The 26917-nt window shown below is 41.0% G+C and overlaps 2 protein-coding genes and 1 long non-coding RNA gene across 9 annotated transcripts; 1 reads left to right on the top strand and 2 right to left on the bottom strand.

Annotated features, from left to right (window-relative positions):
* Positions 1-1115: 1115 nt before the first annotated feature.
* Positions 1116-10756, bottom strand: LOC100840678 (protein FLX-like 3). Of its 5 annotated transcripts, XR_002960107.1 has the most exons (6): positions 9804-10756; positions 9557-9702; positions 8605-8684; positions 7662-8497; positions 2709-2828; positions 1116-2621 (listed from the first exon to the last, which is right to left on the bottom strand). XR_002960107.1 is itself a non-coding variant. In XM_024454742.1 (4 exons), the coding sequence occupies exons 1-4, from the start codon at positions 10478-10480 to the stop codon at positions 8417-8419; spliced, it is 984 nt and encodes a 327-aa protein (XP_024310510.1). In that variant the 5' UTR covers positions 10481-10756; the 3' UTR covers positions 1116-8416. The 5 variants fall into 5 exon arrangements, 1 of the variants encoding a protein (XP_024310510.1); XR_002960106.1 differs by having other exon boundaries at positions 2709-8497; XR_002960105.1 differs by having other exon boundaries at positions 1116-2828; positions 7655-8497.
* A 977-nt stretch (positions 10757-11733) lies between these two features.
* Positions 11734-16324, top strand: LOC112268723. The gene is made up of 2 exons (XR_002960103.1): positions 11734-12370; positions 16023-16324. It is a non-coding gene; the product is annotated as an uncharacterized LOC112268723 (long non-coding RNA).
* LOC100840366 (mRNA-capping enzyme) lies at positions 12608-24687 on the bottom strand. Of its 3 annotated transcripts, none has more exons than XM_010240336.3 (18): positions 24179-24687; positions 23031-23197; positions 22150-22288; positions 21822-21973; positions 20557-20640; positions 20410-20472; positions 19835-19972; positions 19550-19753; positions 19063-19179; positions 18406-18455; positions 17080-17242; positions 16855-16977; positions 15668-15796; positions 15475-15573; positions 14952-15041; positions 14745-14829; positions 14104-14234; positions 12608-13042 (listed from the first exon to the last, which is right to left on the bottom strand). In XM_010240336.3, exons 2-18 carry the CDS (start codon positions 23145-23147, stop codon positions 12890-12892), a joined length of 2037 nt encoding a protein of 678 aa, XP_010238638.1. In that variant the 5' UTR covers positions 23148-23197; positions 24179-24687; the 3' UTR covers positions 12608-12889. The 3 variants fall into 3 exon arrangements, with proteins under 3 accessions (XP_010238638.1, XP_010238637.1, XP_003578804.1); XM_010240335.3 differs by having other exon boundaries at positions 24248-24687; XM_003578756.4 differs by having other exon boundaries at positions 24383-24687.
* Between the last annotated feature and the right edge of the window lie 2230 nt (positions 24688-26917).

Below are 26917 nucleotides of genomic sequence, written 5' to 3'. Positions count from 1 at the left end.
TGACCCGGCCGGTGTTGTAGTCCATGGTGACGAAGGAGCCGGCCGGAATGACTTGGACGCTGGCCTCCGGCTTGTCCTCGATGATCTTCTTCTTGGCCTCCTCCGACAACATGCCCACCACCTCCGGCCATGAATTCTTCGCCCCCGCGGAGCCGCCACTGGCAGTCGCTCCGCCTACTTCCATCGCCTTCTTCACCAAAGGAGAATCAACTGCAACGAGAGCAATTGAGTAATGGGTCAATACAAAAGCTTGGAGTGATGAAGAGATAAAGGCAAAACAGGTGTATGTAAGGTGGTGAAATTGCTGACCAGATAGCCTAGTTTGGCAAGTGAGTTTGTTGGGAGATTGATTGGTAGATGGTAATTGGTTTGTGGTGTGGTGTGTGATTTATAGGTAATCAGGTGCATTGAGAGCCCTGCCTAAAAATATCAGAATTCATGACCGAATAGGTGATTTTTTGGGGTCATAGTCAACAGAAGTTTATCTCAAAATAAGGCAATAGCACTATGTACTGTCTCCACGTGTGTTGTGTTGGGTGTGGGAAAAGAGGATGGAGAGATATTTGGGTAACACCGATGCAGTGTTGGACACAACGCTGTGGACAGTCAACAAATTGCAGCTCAATGGACCCTTTATTTGAAAACTAAGTGCAATGCTAGAAGAGCAGATTAAGCAATGCTTGGCCGGTCGGCCGGCCGGCCAACCAGTACGATGCAAGCTAGCGTCTCATGGGTGGCTGGCTAATCAACAACCTTACGGACATACTACCTGTGTTGATAAATGTAAGACGTTTTTTGTAGCCTAATTTAACCTACCAAAACGTCTTTATGTTTAGGAAAAGAGATTAGCCTACCAAAGCGTCTTATATTTAAAAACAAGGGGAGTAGCACCGACAGCTTTCTGAGTCAATAAGACATAGCTGTAGGCTGTAGCTTTGTCAGGACTAGAGGTGGTTAGGGCAATGGGTTCACCGGGTCAGGCAAGGTTTAAAGGTAAGGCTTGATCCATCAATGACGAGCCAAACGTGGCAACACGGTGACACGGATGGTTGTGACAGTATGCATGGTCCGTTCAATCTCGATCAAAACCCAATGGTTCAAACAATCAACAAGGATTTAAGAAAAGACCTAAATAGGCCCGGCCCATGTCTTAATTAGCTTCCGAGAATGAATAAACATAATTACATTAACATAAAATGCAATTACTGCTTGTATCAAACAGGCACTATTCCTATGCATTTACCATTTGCACAGCTGCAAATAGTAAACACCAGCGCTACCTAACAATTTAATTTATCATGATTTTTTTTCCGTTGCGTTGGAAACAAATCGTATGGCTATCTAATGCATCTACAGATTATGTGAAATGCTTAATAAATGATCAATTTCGCACTTGTTACTCCTATCAAGCCGGCAAACCTAATGGCCAAAAAACACTAACAGAAGATACAACTAAACCATGCCACACTAAGTCCTTTGGAAATCCTCAAAACAACCATGTATTTCCTTATGCTCACCGCATTAAGCAACAGGACAGGACACGTGACATCAGAAGTCTCCATGGCCTTAACCGGAAGGAAGCAACCCTATTAAATGGTGTTTTGCGAGACAGGACTTTGATCCTCCTTCAATTTCAGTTCATATCCTCACTCATAATATCAGAAAACATCTTCCAGCAAAAGTCACCATGCACTCACTAGTCCTGAGGATACAAGCAGTTCAGGGCAGTGCATATTCAAGGCTCCTCCAGAAACATAACAGATAGCAATTTGAAGAGGAACGTGGCATGCAGCACAAGAGCATCCTCCCGAAGTTCGAAGTGGGAGAATTCTGGTCTTTATTCTTATAGAGAACTTTCTGAATAATTCAACTCCCGTACCAAAATTTCTTTCCTTCACATGCCAGTATGTGGTTGAGAAAATTTTATCTGTATACTATTTCGCAATTACTTCTCAAAATAAACAATCATATGCTTAGCATGTAATCAGCCTTCCTGAACATCCAAGAAATGCACTCATTGTGCACATGGGGTGACTTGCAAGATCTTTTCAAGCAGAACTCTTGGGCAGGATTGTTACAGCAAAACCAAGCACCACAAAATGGTACATACGTAGTTCATCACTAGCTTGTTGGCAATTTGGTTGCTATAGGTGCTGATGGATTGTCAGTGTCTTGCCATGAGCAACATGATCATTAGTTCATCACAGCCTCAAAGAAACAACACATCAATAGCTCTTTACGGGCATGAAAGGAGCAACTTATTGTATAACTGACAGCTGTACCAACCTCACCATTGCTTGCCAAAGTGGTGACTACATCCAAATGAAATAACTGGAAACTTCGTGACCTGGACAACTTAATCCACCAATCTACAAAGCTGTAAGCTCAATTCCACAGAGGAACCACTTCTGATCTTCGACATGGAACTGAGCTTCCAGCAGACAACCAGCAAGTTTCTACAGCACAATGTCTCCCTTTCACCGAACAGAACAGAACAAAAGATAGTACCAGCAAATTATCCAAGCACCAAGGTCCTGCATTCGTGTCCAGTGAGCATCCCTCTGTTTGATTAATCATTTTTCATATAAATCCAGCTGGTATAGCATTCCATGTCTTGAACTCTTGCAGGAATTTCTAGATGTCAATTTTGATGTTTTAGTTTTAATCAAAGAGATAATTCCTCAAACATATGTTATTTGCAAATGAACCTTCAGCTTCAGAAAGGCAACAGTTACATTCCCAAATTTACTGTTTTCTTGCATCAGCTGCTCCTTCTCATGAATGAAACATATTTTGTGCCAGAGGAAGGACCAACCAAGGATTTCAATCTGTAAGATGCAACAGCCATGTTAGACATTCTGAGAAAAAATAGAGTAGCATCTAAAGAATTGTACAGAACAGTAAATATGATAAACAACAATAAATACCAAACAGTAAATAATAAGGCATAGAACATTATTAGTAAGATAAAGACAGAACACCCCATGTTAGTCATGGACGTCAAAATTGAGCTAGAATCAGTTTCTACGGATGGCTGCCCCATCAGCATTTGAGATAGTACATGTTTCGGTTAAACCAAAGCAGGATGTATTTTGTCTACCTCTCGCAATATTCTCTACCGTGCCCACTATCACTTACGGCTATTACGTATCTTCCCATAATAGAAAAGGTTGTTGAGATCATGGCCTACTGTCAGTAATCCTCTTGCGGCTATACTTCGATCATGTGCTCTGGAAGTTCAGGAATGTAACAGGCAAATCTCAGATGACGTAGTGAAGCAACATTTTCCAAGAGCAGTAGGCAATTTTCCTTCTGTAGCTCTGTTCAGCAAGAACCTGTCTTCCCATGGGAGTAAATCTAACATTGCTTATTCCTCTCCACAGCTGACATAGAAACACAATGTTTCTCTAGAAACTAATCAAATGACGGATAAACCAGTAACTAACCATGGAGCGTTTACTGTTTGACCAGACGGCGTCGCCGACCTGAGGGTCCTGCTCAAGCTGGCTGAGGCTTGCGCTGGTCAAAGCCAGACCCAGATGTACAGGGACAGTCCCCGGAGCCAAGCTCAAGCAACTATCTTCGTCGGCATTGCCGATGCCGGATGCTGGTGCTGGCTCTGCAGTCTCAGGGTATAGCTTTTGCGCAAGGTTGGCTGCCGTTGGGATCGCCAGCATGGTCGTTGCCAACTTGCCTTGCTCCATCATGTGGCCGCCTCCATGACATATCTCCAGAGCAGCAGGTGGATTCTAGTTACATGGCTACGGTGGTTACCCTACTACGGGAGCTTGTGTCCACTAGATGTTTGGACTGTCCAATTATCTGGCCCAACAAGATCCAACGTTTATTGGACATTGGTTTCATGGATGTCCACCTCCAACAGAGTCCAGTCCAACAAGATCCAGGATTATAGAGGTCCAAAGCCCAATGGTCAGTCCAAATCCAGTGCCACCTCTACAGTTGTGATCATAGTTAAGAAACTAAATATAGCCATATTCAGCTAGGCTTGTTTACAGCTATTATCCAGGGCTGTTAACCGGAAAACAAACCAAGCTCACTAACTGTTCATGAAATCGCTAGGGGCTAGTTGGGCAACAGGGGGCCGAACTAGCACCGAACCCACCTTGTGAACTAGGCCTGGAGGGGAAACAAGGGAGAGGGGGGGAGTTGGGGCTCAACTCAACGAGCCTACACGACCCGTTAGACCATCTCCCATCACTTAGACAAAACTCTTCTAGTGACCTTGTCTTCCTACAGCCACTGATGTGTCACCGTCAATACAGCCGCTACTGTACCTCAGATCAACACACGTCCAGACACCATGGACTTGGACTCTTAGAACACTGGGCTCGTTAAATTTACTAGCTAGGCTTCTCAACATATGGCATACTGAAAACAGCACATATTCTAAAGTAGAAATCAGTTGGATTCCCCAAGGTTTATTGGAATATCCTAATATTAAGCTGCAAATTAACATACTACTAGAGGTTAATGAAGGTGCACTATCAAGAATGATCATTCAAAATAATAGACAGAGACTCAGCGTAACTTCTGCTGTGGATGAAGAAACTACTTGCCTCATGGTTGGTAAGCCTTCACCAAATTGTGTGTGATCTGAAAAGCTTCGGTGGGATCTCCAAAATATGACCCAAGTATTCACAAGCTGGCCGAGAAAGTATCTCCCATAGAACGCAAGCATATCAAATATCCAGCTCTGTATATGGACTAAGTAAGCCCGGCCAATAGGACTGACTATGCATGGCTGGACTTAAAACAGTAAATCTTTATAATCTATATAGTCCAAGTATCAGCTAAAACTTTCCAACCAAATTCTGCTCAAATCTTCAACGTGCTTTAAGCATTCCATATAGGGAGAAAACATTGAAGGTCAAACTTCCATCTGTCTGCTGTCACAAAAGACACTGCAATGTTTTCCCCTTCTTACAATCTGAGCAAAAGCTTCCAGCACTAAGAGCTCATGCAGTTCAGGTACTACATTCTTCAGGCAACTTCAGTCAATAAGTTGACTCGCCCAAGATAGCGAGAAAACCAATCTTATCCCATAGAGCACCGAAATTCCATATTCTGTGCACTGGATAATGAAAAGTCCAGCCTGGTGGAACATAATGTGGACCTACTACAGGTAAAGGTATATCAGTAGTCAGATTATCAGCTAACTCTTCAACCCACTTCTGTCTGAATCTGCACTGTGCTATCAGCATCCCATAGAAGACACATCAAACATCAACTGATGCTTCACATAGAAACTTGTAATCCCATGCAAAACTTTCCTTCAACGAGCTCATGCAGGTCATACCGCAAACTCTTAATCCAAGATCTATCCAAAATCTACACTGTTTTTGAGCATTATAGTGAAAAATGCATCAAGCTGCTACCATCAGTCCATCACGTTAAAACACTGCCATGGATGGCAACATTTTGTATCAGAGCAGATCGCGATAGCTTTTCACCACCGTGAAGGCATCGGAGAGAATCCTGTTATAAAACCCATTAGGTACTCTATCCTATCACGGAATGCGCTTCTTAAAGTCTCTGGTTCTCATGGAGTTGTTCAGATCACTGAAATCTTTTCCAGCGAGATCAAGGGCCATGGCTTTTGTCAAATATGGTTTAGGCCATGCAGCACATGCTTTCGGGGCCTTTATCTCCCGCTAGAATTATATTGGCTTGCCCCAGGACTGCAGCTCCCACACTGATCATCTCACACAAGAAGCTAGAGCCCATTCTATCAGCCTCTCTTATTGGAAGTCTTCATGGTGGCAGTCTGGAACATCTGGAAGCATAGGAATGCTAAAATCTTTGACAACATTAATCCTAGTTTAGGCTGCTGGCTATCCCTTTTTACAAAGGATCTTCTTTTGTCCTTAGAATGAATGAGGAGCTTAATGTTGCTCTCAGATCCAAGCTAGATCACAATACCTAGCTGTGATCATTCCCACAACCTTCTCTTGATGTACATTCCTTCCGTGTCCTGTAAATATCCTAGCTTATTTGATAAAATCTACTGTCAGCCCCCCCCCCCCTACAGTCCTACAGTTTTCCGTTCAAAAAGGTTGCAAGGCCAGTGCATCTACAACAGCTGCTGTCAACTGGTATCTGGAGTCGCCTCTGCTTCCCATGATAAACGCTGTAGTGCTTTCATCTTCTGCCAACCTCAGCAAAATCTTCAAAATCCAGCACTCGTGTAAAGTTCAGGCACAATACTCTAACTAACATCCATGCATCATCAGATGGTGGTGTTTGCAAGTCGTTCGTATTGGTGTGCAATTCTAATAAACTGAAGTGCTGATTCTGGAAGCTGGAGATCCCAGTAGAAGTTCAATAGAGAACAGGACCGACTTAACACGTAGCAAATAAGGCACAAAGGTAAAGAGCCAGCTAATCAAGTGGGCAATAAGCACACACAAAATAATCACGCCCCAAGCCTGATTCATACAGCATCAGGCAAAGTAAAATAGAAATGGGAAAAGTGGCATGTGAATGCACTCTCTACTAATCTGATTTCAGGGAGCAAAGAGTGGTAATGCTACACCGACATGCATCACTGTAGGTCCATTAGTAGTCCTAAGAAGAGTTCCTCCATCAACCTCAGCATGTGCCAAGCATTATCCAATGCTCAACATCTAGTATCTAACAAGCAACGAGTCTCTGAATAGCCTCCCTCCTCTGATATGTTGCAACAGAACAGAGCCAACTAAGGCTTCAGGCACCAGACACAAAATCCAAACTATGCTACAAGTAACCTAACTAATATTATAGAAACTTAATAACTTATATTTACACAAAGTGCTAGAGAAAGACATTTCTAATCAAGGTCACACAAGGTCTGGAAGTTCAAATTCCTCAAACAACCCAAAAAGGCACAAGAGAACTACAAATTGAGAAAACTGCTCATGCAAGTACCAAATGCAAACCAATTCAGATAAGACAACTTATGCTGTTGAACTACCACCAGTTTAACAGTACAGCCTACTGCCCATAAGTTGAGAAGATGAAAAGAAATGCAACCATGGCCCTAGATAATACTACCTCGGCCAAGTACATGACGTCCTAGAAACGGTAGAATCAAACTTCTCGAACTTTGATGGCTAATTAGTAACTAAACGGTTCCGATTTATTAGATATTTATCTTTACACTTATAAAGATCTGAGTTGGTGGTCGCGAGTTCACTCCAACAAGACTACCTCTTAGAGGCTACGGAGTCATCTAATTGCCACTCATTCTATACGTATCATGATCTTTTAACTATGCTTGATTGGTTTACAGGACTTTCAAGAGTAATTGTATTTTAAAAAATAATATTTTGACATAATTCTTATTTATCAGAAATTTTAAAAATATGAGCGACACATATTTAAACAACTCATGCATAACACAAAATTTTAATTTCGTAGCAAAGCACGGACATTTAGCTAGCATTAGATAAAAATTGTGCCTTAGGATTGCTATGAAAATATTTTAATAATTATTTACTACACATTCATGCAAATATTAATAGTCAAAGTTGCTCATTGAAGAACTTACAAAATCTAGAATGTCATTTCTTTTGGGACATAATTATATAGACTCTTGCACAAATGAGTACTATGGTCTTGGAAATTGAATGAGGCGAGGTTAGTTCTCGTGCAATACCACTTACATTACATGATCCCTGTCTGCTGATAACAGACTTCAATGCATGGCACATTCAACTATGCAGCAGTTCACATGAATCTAGCCAACATATGATATGATCAATTGATCACTATGGGGAACAACTTTTCCCTAAGCGAACCTAGATGTAGAAAAATATGGTCAGTGAGGAAAGTATTGTCATATAGCCAGAAGTACAGAAAATATGGTGCCCGTGTCTGAACAAACTGGTAACAGTAAAGACTTGGAACCATCTAGCATTGAGTGAATAAACCAAACAGTTGGTTATCACCAAGTGCAAACTTTAGGCCCATATTACACATGCACTGTCCGTGTCATTTCACATCAAGTTCATTAACTCCTTTTGTAATCGCATGATAGAAGTTATTTGTACATATCTACAATACTACATTTCAAAGTTTAGCAGTTTATTAGAACTCCAAAGCTCCACATTAAAATCAGAATGCATACTCCAAATGTGACTCGACCAAGCCATGTTAAGATATTTGTTAGTCATAAATCCATCCGGAAACATGGATATCATAGTAACATAAGTAAATCTGGAGCCAAGATGTAAATAGTATCAGGATACTGTTGGGAAAAAATTTAGTGACTAGCACACAAAGCATAATTATTAGAAGCATTTAGAGAAGTCTAGATTGTAATGCAAGCAAGTAGATAATAAGATATTCTAAACCATGTGATACGATAATTAGCACTCAGAAGGTGATTCTTTCTCCAAGGAATGCAGCGGCTGGGATCTTAGCGGTACTGGAACCGGTTCTTTTCATATGTGCTCCATGAAGATTCAGGAGGATGGGAAGGACCTTTCTCAGAAACTCCCTGATAATAAAGAAAAATAGTACATTTCTGAATAAACGAGGAATATTCATAGGCTAATAAGGAAAGAATGAAATTGTCTCAGATTGTCATCTTTTAGAAGATCATACCGCATGGATATTGTATCTATCTCCATACTGAGCAGGGAATGTTGCTTCAGGGCTACCCAGCCTCGTCCCATATGCTCCACCTAAAAGAGGAGGTAAACAAACTACCATGAGAACAACTCCATTTTATTCAATAAAAAGGTAAACTGTTAACAGCAATGCTTCCAGTGATGCTGATAAAAAAAATATTCAGGTAGTGGAGTTTGGATAAAATCACTATCAAGGATAACTATATTACGCCGCTTTTACCATGAGTTATGCTCTCACTGTGGATGAGAAACACTCCTACTTTTACCTTTGTGGATGGGATGCTAATAAGTCACTCTTTTTGTAATTTTATTTGTCCACTAAAGAAAGGTAAATATTGAAGCATACAGAAGGTCAACTATGCAGATCAGGCTGTTTGAGAATAACTGATCAACTATGCATGTTTCAAATACATGTCCAGTTGCACATCAGGACAATATCATGCTCAAAGCACATAAACAAATTGCAGGAATAATGGATTGTTCCTACATTGAAAAAAAAGTTTTATTTCCATGCATACCTACAGTATAGAAAAAGCATGTGTATACGCACTTTGGAGACATACAAAGTATGGCATGGTTTTACTTCCTATTTTTCAATTTGCATGCCCAGAAAGACTAGCAAACTAAAGAAAGGTCGAGCAAGCATATTGTCGTGGACACTAATATTACATCAAGTCAGCATCAGTTATGTCAGACCAGCCAGCAAGATAAGACACTACACTTTCTAAATGATCCAGATTTCATTTCCAGCCCATAGCTGAGATGGGAAACGGGAACCAGAGAAATTACATGTCTTACATTATTTTGGAAATATAATACCCTAAGTTGTGAAGTACATCCATTATCCAAATGTAAAAACAATTCCAATGAATGTACAAATCATAAGCGAGATTTATAAATGGTGTCAGTTAGTCCGGAGAACGTACCTGCGCCCCACGGTCTTCCTTCAGAATTAGCTAATTCTGCACGCATTTGTTGAATTTCCTGTGCCATTGAAATCATACTCTTCTCCATTGCTTTCCTTTGTTCCACCAACTCAAAATTCCCCTTCTGCTCCAGTTCGCATGCACTCCTGCAAAGAATACAAACAAATGAGTGAACATTTAAAGAGTTCTCGTCGATGACTTACTGGGATACCTGAGAGTCAGGTCCAGCAACAGATCGTAGATTTACCTTATATGAGAAAGTTCCTGTTGGAGGCCATCAATCTCTGCTTTCAACATAGGTATCTGTTGCTTATCAGATCTATCCCTACGCAGCTCCTGCATTAGGGACGCCGCCTTTGCAGAGAGCTCTTTCCTAGCAGCAAGGAGCTTATCGACTTCACCGCGAAGATGCACAACCTCATCTCTCAAAGGCTCATTTGCTCTAACCTCAGCTTCAAGCTTCCTCCTCTTGTCAACAAGCTCGCTGATATAAGCTTCCTTCTTGGCATTAATCTCTGTAATGATCATGTTCAGGTGACGGACCTCCTCTTTTCCAGCCTGCAGTTCCCTGTGCAACTCCAACCTTTCCTCGGCCAGCGCATGGCGGTCAGCCATGAGCCTCCGGAACTCGGCCTCTTGCTGCAACCCGATTTCTTCCTCCAGAACAGCCGGGTGAGGGCGATGAGCCACCCTCATGACCACCGGCCGCTCGTGAATCTCAGGATAACCTCTACGGTCCTCGATAACACGCATGGCGGCCGGGTAGGGCCTTCGGTCCTCGACGACACGGATCTCAGGATGGCCCCTACGATCATCCACCACGCGGATGCCAGGATGGCCCCTGCGATCCTCAACCACGCGGCCGTCGGGGTACCCCCTGCCCTCCTCGATGAAGCGGCGCGGCAGGCGATCTCTTCCTGACATGATGCTTGGTGTCACGGGGCGGAGGACCCAGTAGGCCTTGATAGATACGAATCGGGGGAGATTGAGGAGATGGAACGGGGAGCTAAAGGGGGCGGAACCGGTTCGTGGGGTGATGGGGGGCTGGGGGGGTCGGGAGCGAGAGAATCGAAGGGGGGATCAACCGGCGGCGGGCGGCGGCGGCGCTTGTGCTGCTGGAATACAGTCGTGCGCGACAGCGCGAGGAGGAAGACAAGCGAGGGGGCTAGGGCGCTCCGCAGCGAGATGGGCCACAAGGAGCAGGGTGCAGCTCAGGAAGGAAAGAAAAAGAAAAAGGAAAAGGAAGAAATAGATGGGCTCCGGCCTTTGGGGAAAAGAGAGGGCCCAACATGAGGGGAGTGCCATGGTTTCGGAATTCGGAGTTCTGAATGGGCTGAGGAAGAGGAAGGTTTGTACTCTGGATTTGTTCTATCCTTGAAGTTGGAAGAAAAAAAAGACGGTCGTTGTCATATATGTTCAACCAATCACATAAGGCTTCAACAATACGTGAAAATTTGTAGACCAATCATCAAGGATAGACCCACCTTGCCGATTGCATCTCTTACTCTTATTGAGCTTTTCCACATATACAATGCCATTTAGGATTCAGGAACAGTGTAAGCGGCTTTTGTTGATTTTCATATTTGAACAACATTGACATATTATCACATTACGCCCACTGGAATTACTGCTCTTCATTCACTCAGTGACGGCTGAAGGGATTAGAAGCAACGCCTCTTTCTCAAGGCAAGATCTTCCTATGTAGTTACAGGCAGCAACCAGGAAGCTAAAGAGAATTAGTATAGATGAGCTGCCATTTCTTTTTCACGTATTGACATATGATGTCTCATCTTCTCTTTCAATCTTCACTTGTTTCCGGACAATATTTGACGTATGATGGTGGCAGTCATTCTATGAGTAGTTGCTATGCGAAAACAACATATGTTTTGTCCCAACCCAAGATGGCCCAAAAGATCAAGAAAATCAAAAATCAATTTGGTGTAATTTTGAAGGAAAGAATTGATTTGAATGCCATCAGAAATATTCAACCCGTTGGTAGTTCTGTTCAGCCTAAGGAAAGAATGGAGATATCAATTTCAAAAAATATTGATGAGAGAAGAGTATTTGGAAGGTCTGAGGTCAAACATAAGATCATATTTGAGGTACTTGAGGCAGGTCCCCACGAGGGAGTCTCGATTGTTTACCGGGGGGGGGGGGGGGGGGGGGGGGGGGGACGCCAGGGGGGCAATTATTAGCAAGCTCTTTGAATGGGAAACTAGTGCTATGAAGAAAAACGGAAAATTATTAGCATGTATCTCTGGGCAGAATTCTGAGCATCACAACCTGCGATACATGAGCAAAACAATTTCAGAGAAGATGTGTAGAAGAAAATTTCTGATCATGTTTGATGATGTTTGGAGCAAGGACCGGCATGGCTGGGAGCAATTTCAGCAATATTTTATCGCCACTGCACCTGGAAGCAAAATTCTACTAACTACTCGTGATAGAGAAGTCGCGGAAATGGTAAAATCTAATAATGTAGTCAATTTGGAATTCTTATCAGATGGTGACAGCTGGAAGTTGTTTCTACAAGAGTTCTGGAGGGGCTGAGGAAGAGGAAAGTTTGTACTCTGAATTTGTTGAAGTTGGAAAAGAGAGTGAAGAAATGTGCTGTGGTGCCCTAAGCGATTATTTCTCTGGGCAGTTTCCTCTATAAAAAGAAAGACATGAATGAATGGTGGGCTTTGAGAGATAGTATTTTGCTGAATGAGGTGGATACTCGAAGCAAGATTTTGGAATCTTTGAGGGCGAGCTATTTTCATCTGTCAGATGATCTTAAGGAGTGTATTTTGCTTTGCAGCTTCATGGAACAGGGTAACATTTATTTGTTTGTTTCTCTTTTTTATATATTCCAAATATGATTACTTTTGATATTAAATTTTCACATACGTGTAGAACGCATGCTCCTCTCATAGTCTCATGTCCTCGGTAGAGAGAAAACATCCTACAAGAACAATGCTTTGAGGAAGGCGAAGCACACATGGTGCGTGTCCTTATTATAAAACATGACTGTTACGAAATACACGTTTGAACCAAAGCGAATGCTCGTTCTTTAAAAAGGAAAAGAAAATACAACACTCTCATTTGATAAAGCTATTCTGAAATATAAACACAGAGGACACTTACAAGAACATATATGCAGCACTCTGAAATGTAACATATACAATGGCCAATATGTGACGGTTTTGAAAAGTTTGTAGGCCAACTATAGTGTCCGGTGTTGCTAAGAATCACTATGAAGTCCAAAATTGATTATTGCTAAATACAAAGGCTACAGGAGGGCAGACAGCAAGTGTTGATTATAATTCGGAAAAACTATGACTATTGGCCTTTTCATCTCCTTCGATGCTGCTGAGCCATCTTCTCAGCATGAGCCTTCCTATCCGCGTGAGCCTTCCTGTCAGCATACATCGGAAGGCTACTGATCTCATTCATCTCCGCCAGGAGCTTGTCTTCAGTAATGTTATCCGTGATGCTCCTCATTACCTATTAATATAGCAGAACACAGCGGAAATTGTCAGGATGTATGGTTATTCCGCGTTCTGATGTTCATGATGTCCACACATCAGGACACAGCAGGATAAAGTGATTCTACAATATCAAGATAAATGGCAATGACAACATTCCAAAATATGAAGATAAAATGCAATGACAATGAACAAAGTGAAATGGGAGGCCCTTAATGTGCTCAAAATTTCTCAAGCTATCATAATCCTACGTCAGCATCATTTAACAACTAAAACATCCAGTATACAAAGTATCCCATTGCATGTTATATTTGGCAACCTTACCATGATCCAAACATGAAAGGAGAACGCATCATTACAATGGTGTACCTTTTGACTGATAGAAAATCTGTTTTGTACTCCTTCCGGTCCATAATAAATGTCTTTGATTCAGTACAACTTTGTACTTAATTATGGATCGGAGGGAGTAGTAATCACATGATTCTCCCAAAACTGATTGCGGTTGTATTCACAATGCAAAAAGAAAATGATCTACTCCCTCCGATCCATATTAATTGTCTCAAATTTGCCCAAATATGGATGTATCTATGGCTAAAAAGTGTCTAAATACATGTAATATTTCGACAATTAATATGGATCGGAGGGAGTAACATTTTGATGTAGTCAGTCACAGTCAGGACTGAGTTCAGTCGCTAGCCAATTTAGAAAGGGAAAGTTAAGAGTACAAAAAAACTGTTCGTTTATAAAGACACAATGTTCAAAAATATGATTTGCAAGCAATCAGTTTAGTTTAGAAATGGAAAGCTAAGAGTACAAGAGAAAATGTTGCTTTATGAAGAAACCCTATTGAAAAATATGATTTACAAGCAAAGAAGAGAGGTCATGTGCCACTTATCCACTTTAACACTATATACTGTGGATGACCAAGATATCAAACTTTTTGTGGGTGTCCATTACATGACATGTATAGTATAGGATAACCTTGATATTGACCCTGTAGTTTTCAGCACGATTTGGTTCAGGAAACCTAAAACACACCCATGGAGAGGGAGAGGGAGATAGAGAGTGGAAGAGAGATGCCTTTCTGTAAGTATTGATATCATTAGGAGTTGATTTATCTGCTCGGATGCGCATGCAGGACCAGCAGTCCTCCTGTTTATTCCAAGAGCACTCTACAATTTTCCCTGATATCAAAGATGGATCTACTTCATCTGCAGAAGTTCCAGCACACAACCAATATTTTAGGCCAAAAGGATATCACATCATTAAAATGACGTCAAACAAAACCTAATTGCATAAAAAAAATCCTGATATCAAATAAAATTGTATACTTCAAGAACTGGCTCGACATGACGTGTCATAAAAACCTAAATCCTTAAGTACAGAACAGGTATATGAACTACCAAAAGTCGAGAACACTGGTAATGGGAACACTCTCAGCAAGCTCCAAAGATAGAGATTATACTACAATTGCACAGAAGTGATCTTTTTAGGGTAGAAAATAGCGTATCTAACACTACTAAACCCAAGGAGAAGACACTGTAAGTAACCTAGAGGGCAGGTTTTATTTCAAGGCTACATACAAGAACCATAGTTTAAAACTTTAAATCACTGGGCATGTCAAGATTTTCAAAACATTTACTCAGTGTGTTACAGAGTAGCACTGCTTATGATTGTCTTAAGTCCTAACAAATAAGAAAATACAATAAACAAATCCTTACCAGAGAATACCACTCGGGTACCATCCATAAGTTTCTTTTTACCTCTCTCGTAGAGAAAAATCAACTGACGGTTCTCACTACCAGTCTGCAACAGTTAGAAATTGGACAAAGGAACCTCAGCAAGACAAACATCCATAGAAACAGATCCCACACCTATAGTAATTCCATTGAAATAATTAACGTTGAAGAAAATGACAAGCACACAACCTCAAACAAAAAGTCAACTGAATTCATCTCTGGATACTTCCATTTTAAAAGACCTTCATGGGTACGATTCACGTAAGGATCATCCCAGCCCTATAGTAAGAATAACATAAACAGTTAAAATACATGAAGAAAACTTAAGACAAAAGAAGTCTGTTCTCCGTATCGATAAACAGTAGATGCATCGGGGCAGCTTTTCTAGCATCTATTATAGGGCTACATGGAAGGAATTTCAACATGAGAACCTAGAACAATGTAAAGTAAAATGATTCTTAATTTCAAGTCCGAAGTGCATTGCTATGTATCGAACCAAAAAATTTAGGAAAGAAGGCTACAATTATTTTTCACTTGCATATTTGATTTCGTGAAGGGCCACTTAGAGATGCTAACAGAGTAGGAAAGTTAGCCAAGATAACTTTTTTGCAATTGCTTTTAGGTTTCTAGAGTTGGTGCTACCTGATTTCCAAGGATGATAACCATCATATATCTCTAGAGTGCAAAGTTAGACATAAAAAGAACATCCTACCTGAAATATAAGCCCATCAGACTCATGTGAAAGTGCTGGAATAAATTCCTTGAGTAACTTCTTCACAGTGGAGAGCAGCCAAAAATCTTTTCTTCTTACCTGATTAAAGCCAAATATTATGGACCAGGTTATTCACTGAACGTGGTACTGAAATGAAATAAATAAAATACTCCGGAATTCTATATTTAGGTACCGAAAAAAGCTCCAGATCGTATCTGTATGAAGGGTTGCCTTTGAGACCAGTCTCAAACTGCTTTCTTTCATGGATGCGTGGACGAATTATTTCATCCTCAAGTAGCTTCCACCGGTCAGAAAAAGGCAACTGCATGCAGAGAACACAAATGCAAGTAACCAGTAACTACAGAGTAATGCGATGCTTACGCCATTAGCTATTATTTAAATTGCACAATTTACCTCCTAATTCAACACTAATTGCGTAATTTACCAGGGTTTGCGAACGTTTACACATAATACTGGGTCATGTCACAGAATGTTTGACCTTTTGACCTGACTGACGCACAAGCTAACCACTCGCGGGTGTTATGTAGGTCATGATGTGGCCCATACAGCCCTGCATGCTGCATCAAGTCTACAGAACAAATATGTTCCTTTCTTTACATGGTAAACAACCTACACGTGCTTCCTTAACTGATTTATATTTTTGTTATGGTTATGCTATACAAAGCATGCACTCCTGTAGTGTCATCTCCTAATTGAGCAAACTTCATTGTAAACTGTAAAGTTGTGATCCTGCCGAAACGAATGGACAATCCTGATGACAAGGGTCTGGAAAGTTCGATTGAGATGACTTGCAAGTATCATGTAAATAAACAGAAGACATTTGTCCATAGATCTGGCCGCACAATGTGTATGGACGATGCCACGTAATGTTTTATGTTGCACCTATCTGTGGGGCCAAGGCATCAGCTTGCGGGACTGGTCAGGTCAAAGTTGGCAACAGTAAAACAAAACTTTATGTGACGTGATTAGGTATTAAGTGTAAAGTGCAAACAATGGCAAACCCTGGAAATTACCAACTAGGGTCGAATTATTGGATAAAAAGCATAATTTACCCATATAATATATTTATGCAAATCAAAGTCATTACATAAAAAAGGATTCAATCAGTGATTATCTCAAATGTTAACAACTTGCTTTCAACCGAAACAATATAGCTATTGTGAATCACCTCTAATAAACCAGTGCTCTATTGTATATTCATTATCTCAACACCAACGAGTTTCCATACAAAAATCAGTGAGGTTCTGGCAAATCATATCATGAAACACCAAAAACCAAAAACAACCATGAACATATCATCAATTGAGCGGATGACAAAAATGCAACGTAAATTAATGATAATGGAATTGAAGTTTCGACCTTGACTTTGGAGGAGAAATTAAGTGCCATTAGATCATATGCCAAGTACCTCCGCTTCAATCCACCATCTGGTATGGTGTCTACAACCATTTCTCCATCGATCAATGTAAAGTTGTGGAAACCCTTGAGATTTGCAAAAGACAAGTAAAGCCCGAATTCTGCAATATGATTGAAGGAAAATAAAATGCACTATGCCTGTCCTCCAAAACAAAAACAGGAACTTACATCATTAAAATTCCTAATAGGAAAACGCATCTGAACTCTTCTAAAGCAGAAGTTCCGATCAATTAAGAAACAGCCATCCCGCATTATAAGCATCATGTATCTTGTTCCATCAGCTTTCCATGTAGCATAATAATATCGTTGTCTCAGAAGCTGCAGGTTCTCGCTTTATATTGCAAACATAAAAGAACATGAGTTAGAGGAAAGGACCAGAAGGCCAAAATGGAGCCAAAAAAAATTGTGGCAATTATTTTCAAAAGGGTGAGTGGATGACGCGCTCTCAAATATATTTTTAACAAAAGACTAACAGTTCTGTCTAGCACATGCAGTTATCATGTAACCATATTGTGGCTGTGTATTTAAATTACAACCAAGTTGGGAAGTGCTCTGTGTACTAAAATTACAACCAAGAATTGCAGTTACTCTACTGCCCATTTGGCACATCAATCAACCATACTTGACTGGAGGAACATTTTGTCATCATATTGTGGCCTGACTGACTAATCCCAAATCAAATTTGATAACTGATAAATAGGGACTTGAGGAGTAAGAGCCGGAGCAAGGAACTAACAAATCGACTTGGAGAACTGAAACTAAAAAAAAAGATAGATCTTCACACCTATCCGATCTTTCTTCTAATACAATGACCCGCACTTAGGTGTGTATTCGAGATGAAAAATAATAGAGATCTCAAGGACCAATATGAACACTATAGTAGTTCAGGATAAGAAAAATGTTCATAAATCTTTATCAAAATCAAAGGGTGTCAGGCTACTATGTCCTTTTGCATCAATGTGTAAATAGTAATGGAAGGGTGGCATTATGTTATTCAATTTTGGGCAGGTAATGAGTGTTATCGTTTGATAAATTGAACAGCGACATCCACATTGGGATTAGGGTCTTCACACCCATATTCCATCTACGGAAGAAAGACACTGAATGATAGAACAAATTATACAGCTATTGCATAGACATATTTCTACTTCATGTAGCATTTATATGTTACACCTTTACTTACAAGAATTACTCCAGCGGCATGTTAGCTCACACAAACAGTACAGAATATCAGTGAGCACAAAAAAGTAGGACAAACTTATTTAAATTGTAGGTTCTTCAATGTATGCATAAATAACAAGAAAGGAGCTAATGCCTTAACTTGGGACATATGTTTACCCATATAAATTGTGTAGTAGTCTAGTCTCTAATACTGCATCAAATAGCACATAGTAGGGTATTTGTTGGGAAATACATTGACTAAAGGAACATGTATAAGACTATCTCTAAACCAAAACCACTTTGCAAGATAAACTGGATGAGGTCAAGTGGTACCTGTTAAGAGAAACCGGATGAGATCCTGGAAATTGAGCATTAGCTCTACCCTGGTAGATACCAGAACACTGTAAGAAACTTTCTTTTGTGTGCAGAAAAATACACAGGGATATTGTGGTGCGTTCAAAATAAAGGGTTAGCTGAAGTTACAGAAAAAGAAACCTAAAAAAAAAGAAGCCAATGAATCATAATGGATTTGCAAATACACAAAATCTTTTGTGTAATGATCTCCCAAAGACCCAAACCATCATAAGAATTCATCTTAACAACCAGACATTGAAGCGATAGCTGCTAATAAATTTTATTTGGACGTTCCTAGATTCCAGAGGATACAGAGGTATCATTCTGTACTTATTTGATATGAAAAGAGATAGCAATTGCAATGTATTCCGCAACGAATTAATTAAGTTCGTATTTTGATCAAATATAAGACCCTTGAAACCATATTATGTAAACTAAACTTCTAAAGCATAACTTTCTAAAGTAGTTTGTGAAAATGAAACCAGTGACCTTATAATTAAGATAGCAATCTACGAGCACATACTGGCACAGTGACAAAACAAAACTATGCACTACAAAGGGAACTATGTCATCCAAAAGTTTTGGGGGTCGGATGTGAAAGATGTGACTAAGCACAAAAGACACGTCAAAACTTACATTAGGCACGAAATCCAGAAGCTTAAAACAAATGCCACGCAAGATATCCTGCTGGTCATAAGGTACAGCATCCCCTAAGACATCATCATTAGTAATGGCCTTGTTATCTGCAGGATCCTAGAACAAGCAGGAATGTTTTGAGATCCGTAACCATATAAAAAAATTATTTTACTATTCTGAAGAAACAATGATAAAACAACCCACAATCAATATAATTTGATCGAGCAACTAATACTAAGTTAGAACCCTGGACACATCTAGTTAAATTTATATAGATAGTAGATTCACAGCAAACATCATATGAGAGAAGTCCATATTACCCCCCTCAGATACTGGTGTTGTTCAGACTACAGCCCCAGCCCAATAACGTTTTAAAGTAGAAACCCCACCCCCTGAACTATGAACCCTAAAGCTAAAGGGGAGAGGAGTATTGTGAATGGTTTTGACATGCAATTGGGTGTGGGTGTTCAAGAAAAAGTGTACATACTGGTGATGGTGCAAGGTCACCATTGTCATCATCATCGTCCTGCTTTGCTTCACCATTCAAATCAAGATCAGAAGGCCTCTTCCATTCTGGTGTCGGCGGGCACGCGATACTTTCAGGAATTTCATGATAAAATGAATATAGTGCTTGAATGTAGTCAGCTTTATATATCCCTGGAGGCCGTCTTTGAGCAAATATGTTTAATGCCTAGCAAACAAAAACTTCAGCATAAGAAAAGAAAAAATGTATTAATACAAGAAAAGACATTTGAAGCATGAGTTGTCTCACCTCAGTAACACTAGAGAGTTGCGTGCGCATTAGGTAATGGACAATCATAAAACCGGTGCGATTATGCCCATGAGTACAGTGAACAAGAACATACTTGGGATTCCTTGATGGCTTTTGGCGCTCATGAAATGCTAACACCTAAATTTTAGCACGGAAAGCTTGATCAGCTAGATGGAGATTTCCTGAATTAGGTTATAAATATTTTCTAAATATTATGTCTACGTGTTCTCCAAGTAAATGGAGACTACAGATTACAAAAATAGTGTACCCGGACAAGAAGTTTTTTCAGTACAAATGCTCAAAATATATAAAACAGAACTTATGGATATGCTAAATCTCACAGAAAACATAGGAGCCAGAACATAATACACAACTTATGGCATTTCACATACAGACATAGCATTTCCAGAAACTATATAAGGCATCAATAAGTTCACGGGCAATTTACTTCAGTTACTTGTAGATAGCTGAATGTCAAACAAAGTTCTTAACTCATGAGTTCAGAGCCTAATTAGAAAGTCAGTCTTGACGGGACTTGTCATCCAGTGAGCGATCAGAGTGATAACATGGGTTACCTCATATACAAACGTGTTAACAGATTCATTTTCTGGTACAGCATCTCTTCCCCTGCAGGCAATCTGAAATGAAAGAAACATCATGGCAAGAAGCTCATCGATACTGGAAAATGCATATTACTATCCAAGTTGAGGTTACTTTCTCACCTTGACATGTTTGATGCCTTGCTTCGTCCACTCTGATGGCGAATAGTACCGGGAGGTATTTGTCAAGTCAATCACCAAACCTATCTGGTAAAAAATAGGTGGGCAAAAAACAAGTTCACACATGCAACAAGCTATAATGTGTTCAAAATAGATCAAATCAAGTGCAGATTCTGGATCATAGAGCTCTCTTCAATAATAAATAGCTAGAATATAGTAAACAACACCATCAACGGAATATATATGCAACAAGCTATATGTTGCAAGCAACCGTTACTACTCCACAGGTCCAAGTGTGCTGCAAATTGCCTTTACAGTCTAAGAAGGTACCTCTATTGTTCTACAAACACAGGACTATAGGCATAATCCATAAGAATTGGAATTTAGAAAGTAATTTGCCTCTGTTCAGTCATGAATTGCAAATGCCAACTAACTAGCAGTAGGTCTTTATAGCAGTGGGGGCACATGGCCCCACTAGAATTTTGGACGGAAGTACATTCTTCAAAGAAACCGGTATGTACGTGCAAAATATCAAGAAAAATCTACAGTTGGGCGTTACTTTAGCTCAATTCTCTAAGATTTCCATATGTAAGCAACTACATCAAATGCTTAATATAACTTCTCTAGCTCTGATACTGCTAACCAGTCAATCCAAACATGCAATATGCATGCGGATATAATATTTCCTGTTTTTCTCTTATCATATCTTTTTTTCAGCAATATTGTTTTGTTTCAGCCACATTTTCATAACAGCACTTTATATCATCACCTCAAGTGTACCTCAGAATCAGCATACTTAAAAAACAAATTACAGATCCATCTGGACTAATATAAGTCAGTTATCATGACGCGTAGATTCATAGCAAACCATCGTTGTTTAAGCCTTATTACAATGCAGTAAAAGTGCATAACACTCGAGAATACTGTACTAAATGAACATGAAACTGAGAAATATATATCAGCCAAGCAATAAATGATACATAACCTTTGGGCTTTGGTCATAAGGGAGGGAAAGGAGCACAAACATCACATGATCATGCAAGACATGGAACAGCAATGACAACAATCATGAGCACAGACAGAGCATGGGAAAAGAAATAAACATATTCTGTGATACAAGAACTTGATTCAATATATCCATGCGTTTGAAGTACAGCCATATAATGGGAAAGAAGCAAAGTAGCATTACAATTTCCATCCACGTAAAATAATAAGTAATAGCATATGTATTATTGTCGTGTAAAATTTGACTAGGAAACCTCACTTACTTCCCTATTAGCCTTCCTTTGTTTATTAACAACTTGTTTGGAAGAATATCTTTTCCCAGGAAGCACAGACTCATTGAATGTTTCATCCAGCGGAACTTTAGAGGGTATAATTTTATCTATTGGCTGACCAGATGCAGGGCAATCCAACCAACCTGACAATTAGGATAATGTCAAAAGCAAGGATGCATATATTAGAGATCTACTTAGCATAAGTATGTAGAATAGTTCAATACAGAATCGACACAAACATGATTACTGAGAACAAGACATCACACGTGGGGAAATTCAAAAGGACACACAAAATATGCTTTTCAGATACAACACATACCTTGAGGTGTCTCTTTAATTCGTCTGTATCCACCAATTTTGTTTTGGTTAATTTGTTCATTCCTAATCTGTTGTGGACGTGGCCTTGGTCCATCATCTGGTTGATCTCTCTTTAACTTTCTTCGTCTTTCTTCACGTTCCTATGGTAAGCGCAACATAAGAAAAGGGTACCCATGAAAACCAGATTTCTTTAAGGATTGGTTTAATAAGAATAAAACCACTTTGTGCCTATGCTGTTTTACAGAACATCAGCTTAATATTAGTAACAAAGAGAACCACGCGGACTTTTTGAGAGAATACAAGAAGAGAAAACAAGCACCACGCACACAACCTGACCAGCACATTAACATAGAAAATATTGAAGGTTCCACTTGGACTCGGGCACATTTTGTTCCATTTGACATGCATGCTCGTGTGTGTACTTAGATTAAAGATGACAAACTGTGCCTGGTCCTAGGAATCAAAAGCAGATAGTGGAATGAACACCCTCTTACCCACCATATGCCACAGGCAGATCCAACAGAACCACATAAACTGAAAGCATGAAAACCAATGCAGCAGGAAAGAAAAGAAGATCGAACCAAACTACCAATATAAGTTATCTTCAAAAGAAACAGTATAATGGTCCTTGTATTCCTGGTTAAGGTAAAGTCACATGTGCCATAATCATAAATGACAAAATCCAAAACCATTCCCTCAACTCAAGGACGACATTCACCTAATGCTGCTAAGTACAATTATACTATACTATTACATATGTGCATCAAATTGCAGTATACCATTACCACCAAAACCCAAAAGTAATCAACTCGTAATATTAAGCTCCATCTGCACAGATGCATGTGTAGGATACAATTTACGCACAGAAAGGATTTAATTTACCCTTCGCATTATCTCAACAGCGGACTCGATATGTTCATCCTGTGAAAAATCAGCGTCACCTGCCCCTTCATAAGTCTGGTCATCATCCTCAGGCAATGGTGACGCATTCAAATCCATTGAGGATCCTTCAACTTGCAAGTTTCTAGATCAGCATTTGACACTGAGACCTAATAAGAGGGGGCAGAAAGGACATCTGTTGTCAGACTGATCAGAATAACATGCAGTAGACACACATATTCTTCTCCAACTAATACCTAATTTCAATCGCAGCTGATGGGTGCAATATAGTGAGCTAATGAAGGCACTCAAACAAATTACTAACCAATAACTATTACTAACACAATGCAGTAATTTTCCAAAACATGTCACAGAACTACAACCCTAAAAAACCAGGATAGTATCTGGAGGAAACTAATACTCTTGTATGAGCAAAATGTGCTTCTGAAAATCTCCCTACAAAACACAAGGTGATTCATGCTTTATAATCCTACACTCCTACACAAGAGCTTTCCAAATGCACATTCTTGAATAGTATCATAAACTTTCGTCTGAATCTTAAAAGTGATCAGAAGTCCAATTTGCACCATCACTTTACCAATCAGGCAATTACTTCATGCCTAATAGGAAAATATCAATTGTTTAATTGTTTGTGTTGAAGTGAAAAAATAGATGCTATTCGAGTTCTGCTTATTTTGCACGTTCCCCCATTTTTCTCAGCGCATTTTTATCTATATTAGTCAGGTAAAGTGCAGGATTGTATCACAGTCATATTAAGTATATCATCACATGTTTTGGTACGAATTGGTAGGAGACAGATCGAATGGAGTTTTATATTTATTATGAGTGGTACTCAGCAAAGTTGATCAGATATATCTGGGGTTTCAAATGAACCCTTACTGGGCATTATCATGACAGTATTCAACGATTCCCAACCGCTCATTCAGCAAATGCATGAAGCTCGTTATTGAAAGCAAGCAGATAATGAAGATATGTCAGATTGTTAGCTCTATCCAATCGTTCCTGGATGCTCATGCCATGTAAGTGCCATGGCAAATGGGGCTGGTGTGAGCCAGTTATAGCATGTGTCATGTAGTAGTCATTTGGCAGAACAAACTAGCTAACAATGGATTAGCCATAGGGTTCCATACTTAGCCCTATGCTTTGGCCAATCGTGGATCCGCCACTGAGCACTGACGCACTGAGGAGGTCCGCCCTACCTTGATTTTTGCCTCGGTTACGAATTGGAGAAAATAAGGGGGTGAAACGGGGAGCTAAAGGGCGGAATCGGTGTCCGTGGGGTGATGGGAGGAGGAGAAACGGTCGGGAGCGAGAGAGTCGGAGGGGAGACCAACCGGCGTTGGCGGGCGCTCGCACGAGGAGGAAGACGAGCGAGGGGGGCTGTGGCGGCGCTCGGCAGCGGGAGGGGGGCAGAAGGAGGGAGGGTTGGCGGCGCTCGCGCGAGGGGCGTGGTTGCGGCGAGATGGGCGGCGCGGCAGGGATCGATCTCGCGGCAGGGCTGATGTAAAGGTGGGGTTGGATTGGCTAGGGTTTGGGAGTAGCCACGGGAGACGGCGTCGATGTGCAGGCGATGGAGGAGAAGGAGGAGCTATGGGAGGACGATGGCGAATTGGCGACAACGATTCTGGGCTGAGTTTTTTTTTCAGAAAATTCCAGGTTTTATTTTTATTAGATAAAGAAAAATTCTAGGCTGAGTTGAGCGCACGGGGCGTATCGTTCGTGTATAAATGAGCCGACTCGTGAGCCCACCGCCTCAAGCCATGCATGACGGTTATAGCTAGCCACCTGGGCCGGGCCGGTCAAAAAGCCCACAGGTCGGCTCGGGCTAAACGGGTCGTGACAGGGCCTCGTCCTCAGGCCCGCGGACCGGCACGACACGGCCCGTTTAGCGAATTTCCTTTCCTTTTTTATATTTTTCAACTCACACCATTTTGATGACGGTGGGTTGGGAGCCGAGAGGAAATTGTTCTGTAAAGAACATACCAATCGTCCATCATAAGTACCCACCATACACCCAAAAAATAATTGAGAATACAAAATACAAATAAACTTTCCTGGTCAAATCCCACAACAAATCCTCTCTTCTTAACTTTTATTTATATTTCCTAGTGTTGCCAAACATGCTGATTCAAGACTTACCATGGACAATTTTAAGTGATCCGATCGTTTTTCGCATAATGCTAGTTAGTGCTAGTCACTAACCATGGGTTGATCAATCTGGAGCCCTTAGTGATAATCAGCACGGTAAGTTTCACGTCAATTTAAATTTACGTATGGATTTGATTTGGGGTGTGAAGTTGAAGCAATTGGGTTAGGGCTCGTATTTTGTTGGTCCGACTACGGCACAATCAACTGGCGATCATCCTGGTTTGTGCTTTTGATGTCAACGACGGGAGCTGTCCGACCGACTTTGAGATCCGTACATCTGCCTTTGTGTTCCGGACAACTCCATTCACTCATCAGTCCATGGAGGGGGGAAAAGAGTCCTGGAGTACCACACATGTGAACATCACTCATCAGAAAATGCCAAGTCCGCTCCCCTTGATCGATCTATACCTATATAAAAAGTACGGACCATTCTCTTCATCGTCTTCTGTCAAACTTACCATAAAATTTGTGGGCTCCCGTGATTGCACCGAATCTATCTATATCTATATATACCAATGTAAAAAATACGGACTGTTCCAACTTCTTTTCCCCATTTTTTTCGTCAAGCCCCCGAGACCCACCTCGTCCACCCGCACGCAAACCACTCCTTCGTCCGCTCCAGACGCCAAGAAGGGGAACATGTTCGTTCTCTCAGCCCTCGTCCCGGCGTGTTGATCTGGGCCAACGGGAGCCGCTACGACAACGCGTGCTAAGGCGGTTCAGCTGTGATTATGGAGGATGATTGAGGAGAGGGAAAGGAAGGGAAGGGCCATGAGATACGGTTCAGAGCACCTGAATGGGTTGCGGGTCATGGAGGCGTCGTCGAGGGCGGAGATTGGGCGGCCGGCGCACATGTGTGCTGCTTTTGGCACTAGGAGGAAAACGGGCACGAGCGCTCGTGCAGGCATGGCCTGGGCGCTAGGACCGTACCTATGAATTCAAGGCCCCTGTGCAAAATCCAACAAGGGCCCTAAAATTTGGGAGATGCTAATAAGCAAAATATTGTTTTGGCCAATGCTACTTTTTAGTCTCGCTGTTGTCACTTGGGAGACGAAGCCATCCGTGGTGTTCAGGAATCGATCAATTATGTATCTGTTATTCTGTTTTGGGCTTACTCCTTTTTCCCTTTGTGCCACTTGGGCTTTTTACTAATCCATCATTAAGTATGTCCTTAGTGCTAATTAAGAAAGATTTGGGGGGCCTAATTTTTATGGGGCCCTGAGCGGTCGGCCACCCTGCCCCTGCTACTATACGGCCCTGCTGGGTGCTCTCGAGGAAGCTGGTCCAAGAGGAAAAAAAAAGAAAAAGAGAAAAAAAAGAGAAGACCCAAAAGTGGCTTTTCTGAGCCGTGGCAACGCACGGGCATTCTGGTAGTACTAGAAAATGACTAATGTTGATGAGAGATTTACCCTCGGAAGCACAGATACGGCCCTTAATGGGCGTATCGGGGGTCGGATACGCCCGGATACTCCAAAATACATATCTCGTACGTATCCATCATTTTCCGAATTAAAAAAAGAAAATAAAATAAATACCGGATACTCTATGGACACTGCCGGACACCGGGCAGGACACGGGAGTGCCATGATTAGCCGCATCTAGGGTATTCTATCCCCAATCGACCACTTCCCCACCCTCTCCCGTCCTGAGCCCGCCAGTGCCGCACGCCGCCACTGCCGTTGCTGCGCCTCCTCCGTGGGTTCATCGCCGGCACCGGCCGC

Source organism: Brachypodium distachyon, chromosome 4 (assembly GCF_000005505.3).
Source record: "Brachypodium distachyon strain Bd21 chromosome 4, Brachypodium_distachyon_v3.0, whole genome shotgun sequence".
In the NCBI taxonomy this organism is placed as follows: Eukaryota; Viridiplantae; Streptophyta; class Magnoliopsida; order Poales; family Poaceae; genus Brachypodium; species Brachypodium distachyon.
Note: the sequence above shows the minus strand (reverse complement) of the source record. Positions and strands in the feature narration are given on the sequence as shown.

Excerpts from the sequence above, each read along its gene's own strand:
- LOC100840678 (XM_024454742.1), bottom strand. The coding sequence starts at position 10,480 with ATGTCAGGAAGAGATCGCCTGCCGCGCCGCTTCATCGAGGAGGGCAGG. Across the intron at positions 8,685-9,556 it reads AGGAAGACCGTGGGGCGCAG|GTGGAGCATATGGGACGAGG; the intron begins GTACGTTCTCCG and ends CTCCTCTTTTAG. Across the intron at positions 8,498-8,604 it reads ATAGATACAATATCCATGCG|GGAGTTTCTGAGAAAGGTCC; the intron begins GTATGATCTTCT and ends CTTTATTATCAG.
- LOC100840366 (XM_010240336.3), bottom strand. The coding sequence starts at position 23,147 with ATGGATTTGAATGCGTCACCATTGCCTGAGGATGATGACCAGACTTAT. Across the intron at positions 18,456-19,062 it reads TTCTGGATTTCGTGCCTAAT|GGTAGAGCTAATGCTCAATT; the intron begins GTAAGTTTTGAC and ends GGTATCTACCAG. Across the intron at positions 14,235-14,744 it reads TACCCGAGTGGTATTCTCTG|ATGAAGTAGATCCATCTTTG; the intron begins GTAAGGATTTGT and ends GAACTTCTGCAG.